Below are 16,832 nucleotides of genomic sequence, written 5' to 3' on the forward strand. Positions count from 1 at the left end.
GCATTTATCATTACACAAGCAGTTCACCAGAACTGCTTGTGCTATGCCGCCCCCTGCAGATTTGTGACCAATCGGCCGCTAGCAGGGGATGTCAATCAGCCCGATCATATAGGATCAGACGGATTGATGTCCGCAGCCTCAGAGACAGCGGACCAGTTAAGGAGCAGCGCTCTTAAGACCGCTGCTTCATAATTGCTGTTTCCGGCGAGCCTGAAGGCATTTGTTAAATCTACCCCAAAGACTCAAAGGGTATTTTGGTTCTTATCTACCATCAAAATCTATGTTTCTATGACTATTCTGCATATATCTGTAATCATGGCATCGAAAAATGTACAACTGCCTCTTTATTATTCTGACTGGTTTCTGTTCTATACAGTTGTGTCATACATTCTTTTTTTTATCCACTACTTCTTTATGCACAAAAATATTAGTACTGGTAAAGTGATTCTCATTTGGTTTTACAGTGTGCTGAAAGAGCTATCAGAATCCTTTAAAAACCTGAAATAGATTTTTCACATTTGTGAAATAACATGAAAATATTTAATTTAATCAAATCCAGTTATTTTTTTAAACAGTACTTACATATACCTGTAGAAGATAAGTGCAATGGCTTCTAGTATGAACAAAAAAACACATTTTAAAGGGACTGTACATACCATGAGATTCACTTTTCAATATAGACTTTATTATTTATTTATTTTATATATATATCTTATTTAGCTTTGAAATTCAGCAATTTCTAATTCTCAGAACTTGAAATGGACCCTGCTGACTTTTGGAGGCTAAGTCTGCCCCATATATGTCCCTAATTTGCTTTATCAGACATTTATGCAAACTTTATCACAGTGACTAGACTTTAGACTAAAGCCCAGATTGTCTCCCCCATATTAGGCAAATTGTGGGTGGAGTTTGGCTATTGATAAATATTTGCAGGAAAAGGGATGTTGATTGGTTTTAAAAAACATTACTGATATCTTATTCTATAGCAACCCAACAGAAATGTCTTGTAATTGCAATGTGTTTACTGTCCCTTTAAGGGACTTTTAACACCTAGGTAGATGGCAGGCTAGATGGTATCAAGTACATTTGTGTATATGGCAAACGATATAAAATGTAGACGTCTGGGAGGTAGTGTATACACAGTATTCACTGTTCCCTTTGCATGCATTATCTGCTATGCTCACACTCATTTCCTTATTTACACACATTCACTCCTTCACAGTCTGCTGCCACCTCATTGTAGTGTCTCACATATGACCTAAGCTGCCTGTGGGCTGCCAGCAATCCAGTAGTTAACATTGCTCTGGGATCAGGTTTCCTGACTAGGGAACCTTCTGATGATCACATACAACTTTAGTGTTAACTTCCAGTGACTCTCAGGGCTGCTACATGTGCTTCCGAAAACACAGCTTTTGTTACCAGGAGAGGTTATGATCTAGTGCACAGCTTTTTGCTTTAATGAAGGTGTCATCATACAAAGGCAATCTGTGTAGTTTATCAGGCACATTCCATGGGCAGCAGAGCCGTCAAATGCGCTTTACGGACAGTTTGGCAAGGTAGGATCTTTCTTCAGCCTTTGTGCTTATACTGCTATATTGTATTGTTCCGGGGATAAGACAGTATAAGGTTTTTTTTTTAGCTTAAAAAAAAGTATATACAGCTTATAGAGTATGTATGTGTGTTTATGTAAATATATAATATAGTTTGTTAGAAACGTTGTGTGTCATGTTAGGTATTATTATTATTATTATTATTAATATGATTATGTAAAGCAGTGCAGTGGCATTAGGTGCACAGTATTATGTTAAACAGTGCAGTGGCATTAGGTGCACAGTTAAAGAGTAAAACTAAATAAAAAAGATACAAATAATAAAGGGGTACAGGGCCCTGCCCATGAGTTAACATCTGATGTTTACCACCTTTATACATAGTGACCTACTGAACTGGTGGGCTTATCAGCTTACGTTCTAAATGAAATATTTGGGGACCCGTTTAGAATGTTGAAAACCGTTGCAAATGTGAAGGATCCTGGCAAGAAGAGGTTGATAATGTTTTATCTTTATACCTGCTGTACCTGGGGATCCCAGCTGCGGTTTTACTTGATTTGTAGTCAGAAAATTCCAACTATTCACCTTGTACCTGTCAGGACCAAGAACACACAGCTACTTCTTGCCAACTTTCAAAGAACCATAGAGGACTAATCTCCCTTTTGTTTTACAAATAAAGTTTCAGATTTGGCAACATTTTCTCTTATCTCTATATTTATCCTTAGCGTTTCCCACGGCATGAAGATAAATAATATATTTCAGTTTAATGCACCAGCAGAACAGTTCCTGAGTTTGTGAATCTTAACCACTTGGCATCCAAAGAGAACTGTATTTCATAGCTATGCAATGCGTGCCAGTTGTTTTTAGGCAGCCAAATGGTAAAAAAAAAGATCAAATTGTTTAACACAATTTAAAGTGTGCGCATCATATAAAGGGGCATGTAAGTCAAATTAAAGTATCCTCATTCAGAGAGAGCATATTATTTAAAAATAAACTATCCCAGCTAATTTCTCTCATCAAAATTACTTGTTACAAACATTTAGTTGTAAACACTGTTTCCATATTGGGCTCAAGACACATGCACACGCATGTGCCTACCTAGGTATGCAATAATGGGAAGTAGCTAACTTTCAACAAAGGAGACCAAGAGAAAAAATCAAATTGGAATATGTCTTTTTTTTTGGCGGGGTGGAGTTGTACACAATATCTGAATTTTGACTCGTCCTTTCAATGTTATAGAGTTTGGGTATGATGCTCTGGTTTGTAATTAAGTTTAAAGGGAGCAAGAGGGATATGAAGGTAAGTTAATTGCTAATGCATTTATTTAATCCTGTTAACATAGATTGCCAGTAAGTTGGTCTCCCATCCCCCCCCCCATTCTCCTCTTTATCACATTCCCCTGCAGCAATTGAAGTCTCATAGGAGTCTTTGTGCTAAACAATTGCCTAAAACGAGTTCTCCCAGTTAGTGTTTGCAAGTGAATATTCCTATTTCTGGCCGTTATTAATAGTGCCTGTTGCTTCCATCAAACTGACCGCTAAAACGGTCTGTAGACAGTAAGCTATATGGAACGTAATATGTAACTTGTGTGTTGTGTTTATCACCCAATGACTATATGCGCTAGTCTGTATCGTAAATACGTTACAGCCATGTTTCTGCATTGTTACTTGTAATATATTGTACAACAGATGGATAATTCAAACAGGAATAAAAAATGAAATTCTTGGTACTAATTCTTAAAGGGACATAAACCCCAAATATTTTCTTTCGTGATTTAGATAGAACATCAAATTTTAAACAACTTTCTGATTTACTTCTATTATCATATTTTCTTCGTTTTGTTGTTATCCTTATTTGAAAAGCAGAAATGTAAGCTCAAGAGTGTGCACGTGTCTGCAGCACTATATAGCTGCAGTTTTGCAACAATGTTATACATTAGCTACCTACCTAGGTATCTCTTCAACAAAGAATAACATGAGAATGAAATAAATTTGATAATAGAAGTAAACTGGAAACTTTTTAAAAATTGTATTCGCTATCTGAATCATGAAAGAGATTTTTTGGGTTTAATGTCCCTTTAACTTGCAATTAATTAAAGGGATAACAAGTTGAACTATACATCCTGGCAAGTGAGCAGTGTTTTGTTTTTGTTAAAGATAACTGTATGATTATGGGCTACTTATACATTTTTCTTTGTTCTATTAGTATCTTTGACTAAAAAGCAGGGATGTATGCTTAGGAGCCGGCCCATTTCTGGATCACTATATGGCAGCAGTTTTGCAAGAATGTTATCCATTTGCAAGAGCACTAGAATGCAGCACTATTTCCTGCCATGTAGTGCTTCAGACGACTATCTAGATATCTCTTCTACAGAATAACATGGGAATGAAGCAAATTTGATAATAGAAAGAAAATTGTTTTGTTTTGTTTTATTAAATTGTATTCTCTGTCTGAATCACAAATCGTATCCCTTTAATATTACTTTAAAAAAACAACAAACAATATTCCTTGGTTCAATAAATCTACCATTTTTTATTTTGAGAATGGAGGAAGCTTGTCCCTCTCCCCTAGTATTATTTTTTTTAAATGTATTCCTGGGCTAAAATAATAGAATAAAGGGGGGCTTGTCTCTCCCCACCAATACGGCTCTGGAAGTTATCCCTGAAACTCTTTATGCGGCGTACTGTAGGTTTACTGCTGTTTTCAGTTAAAATGCAAATAGCTTTTGCTTACCGTTTGTTAATACGGTTTTGTATAAATGATTTAAATGGATTGCATATAATGTCTATGTATTTGTATACATTGTTATTTTATAGGAAACGTTAATCTGATTAGGATAAGAAAAGTAACCACCTGTAAATGGCTTTGTAATAACCCAGTTATCTAATTGCAGATCGTGTTTGCTTTCTGCATCCGCTCATTCGTTAATGTTTATTTTTGCTGGGATAATTATAACCAGAGCTGGGGGCAAAATCTTAACCTGTTTATCTGGTTTCTACAGCATGTACTGTGTGTACGATCAGTGAGCATAGGTTATATACAGCGTTCTTGGTATATTTAGTTATAGAAATATCTCAGTATGGCAAGCGATTGCCTGAATTACACATCTATTTGGTGCAAATAATAAAATGATCGCTAACGTTCCATTGTAGTGGAAAAATGGCACATAGGTAAAGTCCTGCTTGAGAGAAAACTGCTGGTCCCAAGCAGAAAACAGCTGGTGAGCCAATCGGCAGTGGCAGTTGCACAACCCCACCAATCATCAGCTGTGTTCAGGACTTTCCCTATGTGTTTAACCCCTTTGTTGTTGGTGTTGCTTGGTTATACATATAGGCTACTGTAAGCGGTCTGAGCAAGAACAGTGTTTGAATGAAGGCGCACAGGGATATGTACATATGCTCCATGCACAGTAAACATTGGGGCCCATTTATCAAGCTCCGGATGGAGCTTGAGGGCCCGTGTTTCTGCCGAGCCTACAGACTCGCCAGAAACAGCAGTTATGAAGCAGCGGTCTAAAGACTGCTACTCTATAACCTGTCTGCCTGCTCTGAGCAGGCGACAGACATCGCCGCAATTCAACCCGATCAAGTACGATCGGGTTGATTGACACCCCCCCTGCAGGGGGCGGCGTTGCACCAGCAGCTCACAAGAGCTGCTAGTGCAATGCTGAATACGGAGAGCGTATTGCTCTCCGCATTCAGCGAGGTCTGTCGGACCTGATCCGCACTGTCGGATCAGGTCCGACAGACCTTTGTTAAATAGGCCCCATTGTCACTGAAACAGTAATAACTTTTATTGGAAGCTTTTTTGCTAATACAGCGAATTCCAAAAATACTTCTATCCAAAGTTGAAATGTGTCCATGTGCCTTTCAATTTCTAGTTTTAGGTTTTTTTATCTACGCGTAGCTAAAATTTGTATCACATTTGTATCATTTGAAAATTTCTGAGTTGTGTAGTATAAGATTTTCACTTCTGTTAAAGGGATATTTGCACATCTGTGTGTAGTTTTTAAGAAACAACAAAGACTTTAATGTGTGTTCTTGTCACAACCCACATTTTTATGTTTTTTAAACCCTTTGCAATATGTAATGTTTTCTACACCAGTAAAAAAAGCTTCATTTACTATTTTTTTACAGAACATTCAACATTAAAGGGACATTCCAGTCAAAATGTAAATGCACATAGATTAATTACATCTTTGAATAGAAAGATATTTACAATATACATGTACTAGCAGAAATGCTTCTAGTAAAAGCTATCACTGTTTTAGTGTTGACATTTTTCTCTGCACGTGCATGTGAAGCATAGCTAGATATTGTCACTGCACCCACATTTTAAATAATGTAGCTGCTCAGATAATCACTGGGGCTTGTATCATGTCAGCAATTGACAAATTGAGTCATTACCAGATAGTACAAGTACCTTAGGCTCTCTGAGCAAATGTTGTGTTTAAAATGCTGGTGCACGATGCATACTTAAATACACTTTTGAAACCGCTATAGCTTTTATAAGAAGTATTTTTGCTAATTTATGTATATTACAAAATTGCTTCTATTCAAAACTAAAATGCACCCATGTGGTTTTCAGTTTTGTCTGGAATATCCCTTTAATTTAGGAAAAAAGTAAAGTTTTAGTTTATTCAACAATACATTCAAATATCCATATATTTGTTTTTTATAGGCAATGAAAGTCTTTAAGAATCCATATTCAAATGCAATATTAGAATGTTACATTCACATGCTAAACATTTGTTGTATATATTGAATGTCATAACAAGTGGGAAAGGGAGCATTCAATCTTGTATTTAACCGTCAAAATTATGAGATTAACTATATATATATATATATATGTGTGTGTGTATACATTTATATTTACATAGGTGTAAAAAACGCTGTTTAACAGGGCATAGAACGTTACACATAACACGGTTAACCATTTCTCATCTAATTACTGTAAAATCAGTAAATGCTATATTTGCTTTTATCGTTTCCCTACTATACAGAATGAACTGTACATATGCATGCACAGCAGCCAATCATTCACAAGCTTTAATGCACACATATATCACTCTGTAGACAACTCTGTGCATAGCTGCCAATCATTCACAAGCTGTATGCACACACATTTCACTCTGTATACAACTGAATGCATAGCTGCCAATCCTGCACAAGCTTTATGCACACACATATCACTCTGTATACAACTGAATGCACAGCAGCCAATCATGCACAAGCTTTATGCACACACATATCACTCTGTATACAACTCTGTGTATAGCTGCCAATCCTGCACAAGCTTTATGCACACACATATCACTCTGTAGACAACTCTGTGTATAGCTGCCAATCCTGCACAAGCTTTATGCACACACATATCACTCTGTATACAACTCTGTGTATAGCTGCCAATCCTGCACAAGCTTTATGCACACACATATCACTCTGTATACAACTGAATGCACAGCAGCCAATCATGCACAAGCTTTAATGCACACATATATCACTCTGTATACAACTCTGTGTATAGCTGCCAATCCTGCACAAGCTTTATGCACACACATATCACTCTGTATACAACTCTGTGTTTAGCTGCCAATCCTGCACAAGCTTTATGCACACACATATCACTCTGTATACAACTGAATGCACAGCAGCCAATCCTGCACAAGCTTTATGCACAGACATATCACTCTGTATACAACTGAATGCACAGCAGCCAATCATGCACAAGCTTTATGCACACAGATATCACTCTGTATACAACTCTGTGTATAGCTGCCAATCCTGCACAAGCTTTATGCACACACATATCACTCTGTATACAACTCTGTGTATAGCTGCCAATCCTGCACAAGCTTTATGCACACACATATCACTCTTTAGACAACTCTGTGTATAGCTGCCAATCCTGCACAAGCTTTATGCACACACATATCACTCTGTATACAACTCTGTGTATAGCTGCCAATCCTGCACAAGCTTTATGCACACACATATCACTCTGTATACAACTGAATGCACAGCAGCCAATCCTGCACAAGCTTTATGCACACACATATCACTCTGTATACAACTGAATGCACAGCAGCCAATCATGCACAAGCTTTATGCACACACATATCACTCTGTATACAACTCTGTGTATAGCTGCCAATCCTGCACAAGCTTTATGCACACACATATCACTCTGTATACAACTCTGTGTATAGCTGCCAATCCTGCACAAGCTTTATGCACACACATATCACTCTGTAGACAACTCTGTGTATAGCTGCCAATCCTGCACAAGCTTTATGCACACACATATCACTCTGTATACAACTCTGTGTATAGCTGCCAATCCTGCACAAGCTTTATGCACACACATATCACTCTGTAGACAACTGAATGCACAGCAGCCAATCCGGCACCTGCTTCTTGCACAAACAAATCATTCTGTATACAACTGTATACACAGCAGCCAATCATGCACAAGATGCACATGTACATAATGCAGTAAGTAGAGCAGACAACTGGGTATAAATATTACTGTAAATCATATACTTTCCCCATGCTGCTCCTTTAGAACATAACTGGTAAACATTACATATTATTTCATAGAACCCTGAGTAAAAAACACATTTAAATGTGAATGGATGTTCTACTGTTGGCCTTGCACAGTGGGAATCTCCTGGAGAAGTCATTTCATTACTGCTAGTCCAGGCTCTTGCATACAGTGATTTATAAGCAAACAAATAAGATGTTGTTTTTGCTTTGTTGTAAGGAATGCAGGCTGCAGAAACTAATGAATGCTTTCTCAGATCCTCCCTAACACAGCTCAGAGAACATGGAATCCCTTTTTATTTAGTATGCACTATCTACCATTCATTTGGTGCCAATGACCTGAATATTTTTTCTCAGTCCGGAACAGTTTGGAAAAGAGAAGCTTACTTGGGTATCTAATAATATCTGTGTTTGTTTAGCTACAGGGGAGACTGTAGAAGTTATAATCCTATTTTTTTAAGCACTTTGTTTGGTTTTACAATCCACCTGCTTAGATGTTAATGGCTTGTTCTGTTTTTCAGCTGGGACGACAGCAGCTCGGTGAGCAGTGGAATTAGTGACACTATAGACAATCTTAGCACTGATGATATTAACACCAGCTCTTCTATAAGCTCGTACGCCAACACTCCTGCGTCCTCTCGGAAAAACCTGGATGCGCAGGTAACCTTTTTATGTCTTCTAAGTGTAGCTAGTACTGTAGCCGCTGGAGAGAATTAAAGTGCCGTTAAACATTAAATAAATTATAGATATAATTATGTATTCATTCAAAGAAAAGATTAGCCCGAGAATAGTATGTAGATTTTTATTTTACAATAAACTATTAAAGATATAGATAGTTTAGATCAGTTTCTATAAAAAATAATGTGTGTCGCCATGTTTAAACTTGGTTCCCCTTATCTAATCTCTTCTGATGAGGACAATTAGGCACTAAAGTGTGCAAACCATGGCTGTGTGAAATAAAGCAACGTTAAAAGGGACTTTAAACCCAGAGAGATACTTCCTTTATCATCTCATTTATAATTGTTACTAAATGGCCTCAGTAGATGATATATGATAAGTACAGGCTTTTAAATCTATTTTACAACAGGCCATTGCTTTAAAGGGACATTATACACTAGATTTTTCTTTGCATAAATGTTTTGTAGATGATCCATTTATATAGCCCATACAGTTTTTTTTTTTTTTTTGTAAAAATGTATAGTTTTGCTTATTTTTAAATAACATTGTGCTGATTTTCAGACTCCTAACCAAGCCCCAAAGTTTTAGGAGAATACCGACATATACCTACTCCAGCTTGCTCCTGTTTGTGTAAAGAGTATTTTCATATGTAGAGGAAGGGGGAGGGGGGACTGTCTGCTTTCACTGGGTGTTCCAGTCAACCTAATCAAAAGTGCTAAACTGGGAGCTTCTAAGTAAGTTTTTAAAGGGTTTTATACTGGATTTTTAGACCAGTATCTGTGCATATTCTTCTTTATAGTAGTGTCTATTACATACAGTTATATGAAAATGTGTGTATACTGTCCCTAAGGGGAATTGTAAAACCCACAATTTTCAGAGTTAAATTACAGAAAAAGGGGTCAAAATAAATAGTGTTTTTACAACACATAAACTTATTTTTATTACAATCTCATTTACTACACATAATCATTTTATATTACAATCTCAGTGTCTCAGTCCCTTTAATTGTTCTGCATTTGTCTCTAGACAATTCGCTTTAAAGAGTTTACAAAACAAACTACAGACTTATGTTTATCAACTAAGTAGTGCTCTGCCTCTGACCAAAGTCATGCTAGTTTATTTGGAACACATTTCCCCTTAAATATTAATTTGACTTTAACACTTTGCTGCCATTTAAACATTACAGGGCATTATATAGCAATATAGTGCAGCCTTGTCTGAAAACTAAGGAACATTATTTTAGATGAAGTATGCAATTGTAAATACACTGGTGCTGTTAGGTGATAATTTCCATATGTAATTGAATAATATGCTATTTCAATTAACTTTACAATTTACTCATATTAGCAAATTAGCTTTGTTCTCTTGGTATCCTTTGTTGATGAAGAGTAAACCTAGGTAGGCTGATCGGAGCTTAGGAGCGTGGACATGTCTTTAATATTTTATGGGAGCAGTGTTTGTAACTATGTATAAAATTGCTATAAAAATTGTTGCAAACACTGCTGCCAGATGGATTAAGACTTGTGCACGCTCCTGAGCTCACCTAGAATTACTCTTTAACAAAGGATAGGAAGAGAAGGAAGCAACATTGATAATATAAGTAAATTATAAAGTTGTTTTGAAAATTCATGCCCTATGTATTCTATTTCTTTAAGTTTAAATTTGCAGTAAACTGACAATATCATTTCTAAATGCTGCTTTTTTTCATCACATTTGTGTAAAAACAAATCATTATTGAGAAAGGGAACAGCGTGCTTCCCAGTGGGTACAATTATATCTGTTTTCCTTCCAGGACTATTTTGTCTTATGTGGCTCGGTGCCTTTGCATGTGCTCATCAATACTGTGGCATCTTAAATTATATGCTTGATAGTCCTCAGGGTAGAAAATTACAGAAACATGATTTGTGGAAACAAGTGAAGTTGGAGCAAAGCTAATGTTTATGACATGGGGTGCATGTAACTAAGAATATATTTTAGTTAAAACTCATCGTAGAGTGCAGATTGCCGAAGAGGTTTGCTTGAAGGTGGTTAACTGATAATGAATCCCATATACAAGAACTGTAATTAAAGGGGAAGAAAATGTCCCAGCCTTCATTTTACTTTGTATCCAAGTAGAATGATTCATCCATTCCTTTTTTTTTTAATTTTTTTTTTATTTAAAGGGACATGAAACCCAATTTTTTTGTTTTTTAGGATTTAAATAGAACATTCAATTTTTAAACTTTGCAATTTACTCATATTATCAAATCTGCTTCATTCCCTTGATAGCATTTTCTGAAAGAGCAGCAATGCACTACCAAGAGCTAGCTGAACACATCTAGTCAGCCAATCACATGAGACAAATGTGTGCAGGCACCAATCACCAGCTAGCTCCCACTGGTGTAGGATATGCACATATACTTTTTCAACTATAGATACCTAGAGATGACACTACTAAATAAGAAAGTTGATTAAAATGGCATGCTCTATCTGAATTGGGAAAGCTTAATTTTGATTTCTTCTGTTAAGTGTGATCAGTCCACGGGTCATCATTACTTCTGGGATATTAACTGCTCCCCTACAGGAAGTGCAAGAGGATTCACCCAGCAGAGCTGCTATATAGCTCCTCCCCTCTACGTCACCTCCAGTCATTCTCTTGCACCCAACGACTAGATAGGATGTGTGAGAGGACTATGGTGATATATTTAGTTTTTATATCTTCAATCAAAAGTTTGTTATTTTATAATAGCACCGGAGTGTGTTATTCCTTCTCTGGTAGAATTTGAAGAAGAATCTACCTGAGTTTTTTCTATGATTTTAGCCGGAGTAGTTAAGATCATATTGCTGTTTCTCGGCCATCTGAGGAGAGGTAAACTTCAGATCAGGGGACAGCAGGCAGATTAATCTGCAAAGAGGTATGTAGCAGTTTATTATTTTCTGACATGGAATTGATGAGAAAATCCTGCCATACCCTTATAATGTAAACTCAGCCTTGAATGCAGTAGATGTAGCTGATATCAGGCTGTCATGTATGTATATTTTACACTTCAGTTTTCTGGGGAATGGTACTTCTCTGGTTTTTAGACTGTATACATAGACTTAACCTAATTTGCAGGGACTTGCAATAGGTTTTAAATGACAATTAATTATTGAGGTAAAACGTTTTTTTGCTGGCATGTAAAAACGTTTTTTTCTCTGAGGTACTGGGTGAAAAAATGTTTTGGGCACTATTTTTCCACTTGGCAATAGTTTTGATTTAAATTAGAGCAGTTCACTGATCCCTCTCACTGTTATGTGTGTGGGGGAGGGGCCATTTTTGGCGCTTTTACTATGCATCAAAAAAACTCAGTCAGAGGTTCATTTTCTTCCTGCATGATCCGGTTCATCTCTACAGAGTTCAGGGATCTCCAAAGCCTTTTTTGAGGGAAGTAATCATTACAGCAGAGCTGTGCTGATTGTATTGACTGTGATAAAAAAAAAAAAAAACGTTTATTTGTGTATTTTTTTCTGCTGCCTGGGTTAGTTATCATTGCTGAGGGGAACAATCTTTTGCTAAAACTGTATATTCTGACAAAGATTGATGCTATAACTTAATTATTTTAACTGTTATAATTTTTTTCTGTGCTTCTTAAAGGCACAGTTCGTTTTCATATTATTTGTAAATTACTTTGAAAAGTATTTCCAAGTTGCTGTTTATTTGCTAGTGTGTTAAACATGTCTGATTCAGAGGAATATCTCTGTGCTATATGTGTTAATGCCAAAGTGGAGCCCAATAGAAATTTATGTACTAAATGTATTGATGCTACTTTAAAAAACAGTCAATCTGTACAAATTGAACATATTTCACCAAACAACGAGGGGAGAGTTATGCCGACTAACTCGCCTCACGTGTCAGTACCTGCATCTCCCGCTCAGGAGGTGCGTGATATTGTAGCGCCGAGTACATCTGGGCGGCTATTACAAATCACATTACAAGATATGGCTACTGTTATGACTGAAGTTTTGGCTAAACTACCAGAACTAAGAGGTAAACGTGATCACTCTGGGGTGAGAACAGAGTGCGCTGATAATGCAAGGGCCATGTCTGATACTGCGTCACAGTTTGCAGAACGTGAAGACGGAGAGCTTCATTCTGTGGGTGACGGTTCTGATCCAAATAAACTGGACTCAGACATTTCAAATTTTAAATTTAAGCTTGAGAACCTCCGTGTGTTACTAGGGGAGGTATTAGCGGCTCTGAATGATTGTAACACAGTTGCAATCCCAGAGAAAATGTGTAGGTTGGATAAATATTTTGCGGTACCGACGAGTACTGACGTTTTTCCTATACCTAAGAGACTTACTGACATTGTTACTAAGGAGTGGGATAGACCCGGTGTGCCTTTCTCACCCCCTCCTATATTCAGAAAGATGTTTCCAATAGACGCCGCCACACGGGACTTATGGCAAATGGTCCCTAAGGTGGAGGGAGCAGTTTCTACTTTAGCTAAGCGTACCACTATCCCAGTGGAGGATAGCTGTGCTTTTTCAGATCCAATGGATAAAAAATTAGAGGGTTACCTTAAGAAAATGTTTGTTCAACAAGGGTTTATATTGCAACCTCTTGCATGTATTGCGCCTGTCACGGCTGCAGCAGCATTTTGGTTTGAGTCTCTGGAAGAGACACTTCAATCATCCACACTAGATGACATCACACACAAACTTAAATTCCTTAAGTTAGCTAATTCATTTATTTCAGATGCCGTAGTACATTTAACTAAACTTGCGGCTAAAAATTCAGGATTCGCCATTCAGGCACGCAGAGCTCTGTGGCTGAAATCCTGGTCAGCTGATGTTACGTCTAAATCTAAATTGCTTAATATTCCTTTCAAAGGGCAGACCTTATTCGGGCCCGGCTTGAAAGAGATTATTGCTGACATTACAGGAGGTAAAGGTCATGCCCTGCCTCAGGACAAGGCCAAAGCCAAGGCTAGACAGTCCAATTTTCGTTCCTTTCGTAATTTCAAAGCAGGAGCAGCATCAACTTCCTCTGCACCAAAACAGGAAGGAGCTGTTGCTCGCTACAGACAAGGCTGGAAACCTAACCAGTCCTGGAACAGGGGCAAACAGGCCAGAAAACCTGCTGCTGCCCCTAAGACAGCATGAATTGAGGGCCCCCGATCCGGGACCGGATCTAGTGGGGGGCAGACTTTCCCTCTTCGCCCAGGCTTGGGCAAGAGATGTTCAGGATCCCTGGGCGTTAGAGATCATATCTCAGGGATACCTTCTGGACTTCAAATCCTCTCCCCCAAGAGGGAGATTTCATCTGTCAAGGTTGTCAACAAACCTAACAAAGAAGGAAGCGTTTCTACGCTGCGTACAAGATCTTTTATTAATGGGAGTGATCCATCCAGTTCCGCGGTCGGAACAAGGACAAGGGTTTTACTCAAATCTGTTTGTAGTTCCCAAGAAAGAGGGAACCTTCAGGCCAATCTTGGATTTAAAGATCCTAAACAAATTCCTAAGAGTTCCATCGTTCAAGATGGAAACTATTCGAACAATTTTGCCCATGATCCAAGAGGGTCAGTACATGACCACAGTGGATTTAAAGGATGCTTACCTTCACATACCGATTCACAGAAGTCATTACCGGTATCTAAGGTTTGCCTTTTCAGACAGGCATTACCAGTTTGTAGCTCTTCCATTCGGACTGGCTACGGCTCCAAGAATCTTCACAAAGGTTCTGGGCACTCTTCTGGCGGTACTTAGACCGTGAGGAATTTCAGTAGCTCCGTACTTAGACGACATACTGATACAAGCTTCAAGCTTTCAAACTGCCAAATCTCATACAGAGATAGTACTGGCATTTCTAAGGTCGCATGGATGGAAAGTGAACGAAGAGAAAAGTTCTCTCTTTCCACTCACAAGAGTTCCCTTCCTGGGGACTCTGATAGATTCTGTAGAAATGAAGATTTACCTGACAGAGGACAGGTTAACAAAACTTCAAAATGCATGCCGTGTCCTTCATTCCATTCAACACCCGTCAGTAGCTCAATGCATGGAGGTAATCGGACTAATGGTAGCAGCAATGGACATAGTTCCTTTTGCACGCCTACATCTCAGACCACTGCAACTGTGCATGCTAAGTCAGTGGAATGGGGATTACTCAGATTTGTCCCCCACTCTAAATCTGAATCAAGAGACCAGAAATTCCCTTCTATGGTGGCTTTATCGGCCACATCTGTCCAGGGGAATGCCATTCAGCAGGCCAGACTGGTCAATTGTAACAACAGACGCCAGCCTACTAGGTTGGGGCGCTGTCTGGAATTCTCTGAAGGCTCAGGGACTATGGAATCAGGAGGAGAGATAATTCGCTGGGCAGAGTCTCACTCTTGCCACCTGTCTGCAATCCACATCCCGGGAGTGGAGAACTGGGAGGCGGATTTCTTAAGTCGTCAGACTTTTCATCCGGGGGAGTGGGAACTTCATCCAGAGGTCTTTGCCCAAATACTTCGACGTTGGGGCAAACCAGAGATAGATCTCCTGGCGTCTCGACAGAACGCCAAGCTTCCGCGCTACGGGTCCAGATCCAGGGATCCGGGAGCGGTCCTGATATATGTCTTGACAGCACCATGGACCTTCAGGATGGCTTATGTGTTTCCACCTTTCCCGATGCTTCCTCGATTGATTGCCAGAATCAAACAGGAGAAAGCATCAGTGATTCTAATAGCGCCTGCATGGCCACGCAGGACTTGGTATGCAGATCTGGTGGACATGTCATTCTGTCCACCTTGGTCGTTACCTCTGAAACAGGACCTTCTGATTCAGGGTCCTTTCAAACATCAAAATCTAACTTCTCTGAAGCTGACTGCTTGGAAATTGAACGCTTGATCTTATCAAAGCGTGGTTTTTCTGAGTCAGTTATTGATACCTTAATACAGGCTAGGAAGCCTGTTACCAGAAATATTTACCATAAAATATGGCGTAAATACCTATATTGGTGCGAATCCAAAGGTTACTCTTGGAGTAAGGTTAGGATTCCTAGGATATTGTCTTTTCTACAAGAAGGTTTAGAAAAGGGGTTATCCGCTAGTTCCTTAAAGGGACAGATCTCAGTTCTGTCCATTCTGTTACACAAGCGTCTGTCAGAAGTTCCAGACGTTCAGGCCTTTTGTCAGGCTTTGGCCAGGATTAAACCTGTGTTTAAAGCTGTGGCTCCACCATGGAGTTTAAACCTTGTTCTTAACGTTTTACAGGGCGTTCCGTTTGAACCCCTTCATTCCATTGATATAAAGTTGTTATCTTGGAAAGTTCTATTTTTAATGGCTATTTCCTCGGCTCGAAGAGTCTCTGAGTTATCAGCCTTACATTGTGATTCTCCTTATTTGATTTTTCACTCGGATAAGGTAGTTCTGCGTACTAAACCTGGGTTCTTACCTAAGGTAGTCACTAACAGGAATATCAATCAGGAGATTGTTGTTCCATCCTTGTGCCCAAATCCTTCTTCGAGGAAGGAACGTCTTTTGCACAATCTGGATGTAGTTCGTGCCCTTAAATTTTATTTACAGGCAACTAAAGATTTTCGACAAACGTCTTCCCTGTTTGTCGTTTACTCTGGTCAGAGGAGAGGTCAAAAAGCTTCTGCTACCTCTCTCTCTTTTTGGCTTCGTAGCATAATTCGTTTAGCTTATGAGACTGCTGGACAGCAGCCTCCTGAAAGAATTACAGCTCATTCCACTAGAGCTGTGGCTTCCACTTGGGCCTTTAAGAATGAGGCCTCTGTTGAACAGATTTGCAAGGCTGCAACTTGGTCTTCGCTTCATACTTTTTCCAAATTTTACAAATTTGACACTTTTGCTTCTTCGGAGGCTATTTTTGGGAGAAAGGTTCTTCAGGCAGTGGTTCCTTCTGTATAAAGAGCCTGCCTATCCCTCCCGTCATCCGTGTACTTTTGCTTTGGTATTGGTATCCCAGAAGTAATGATGACCCGTGGACTGATCACACTTAACAGAAGAAAACATAATTTATGCTTACCTGATAAATTCCTTTCTTCTGTAGTGTGATCAGTCCACGGCCCGCCCTGTTTTTTTAAGGCAGGTAAATATTT

General features: G+C 38.7%; 1 protein-coding gene across 3 annotated transcripts in view; it reads left to right on the forward strand.

Moving 5' to 3' along the window:
• Positions 1 to 1,310: 1,310 nt before the first annotated feature.
• LOC128666014 (neuron navigator 2-like) overlaps positions 1,311 to 16,832 on the forward strand; it is a 127,292-nt gene continuing 111,770 nt past the window's right edge. For 2 of the 3 annotated variants that reach the window (XM_053720364.1, XM_053720365.1), the window contains exons 1-2: positions 1,311 to 1,556; positions 8,611 to 8,749. In XM_053720364.1, the coding sequence (XP_053576339.1) occupies positions 1,459 to 1,556; positions 8,611 to 8,749 (237 nt within the window). In that variant the 5' untranslated portion in view covers positions 1,311 to 1,458. The remainder of the gene's footprint in view (positions 1,557 to 8,610; positions 8,750 to 16,832) is intronic. The other variant, XM_053720366.1, reaches the window with a different exon arrangement.

This window comes from Bombina bombina, chromosome 7 (assembly GCF_027579735.1).
Source record: "Bombina bombina isolate aBomBom1 chromosome 7, aBomBom1.pri, whole genome shotgun sequence".
In the NCBI taxonomy this organism is placed as follows: domain Eukaryota; kingdom Metazoa; phylum Chordata; class Amphibia; order Anura; family Bombinatoridae; genus Bombina; species Bombina bombina.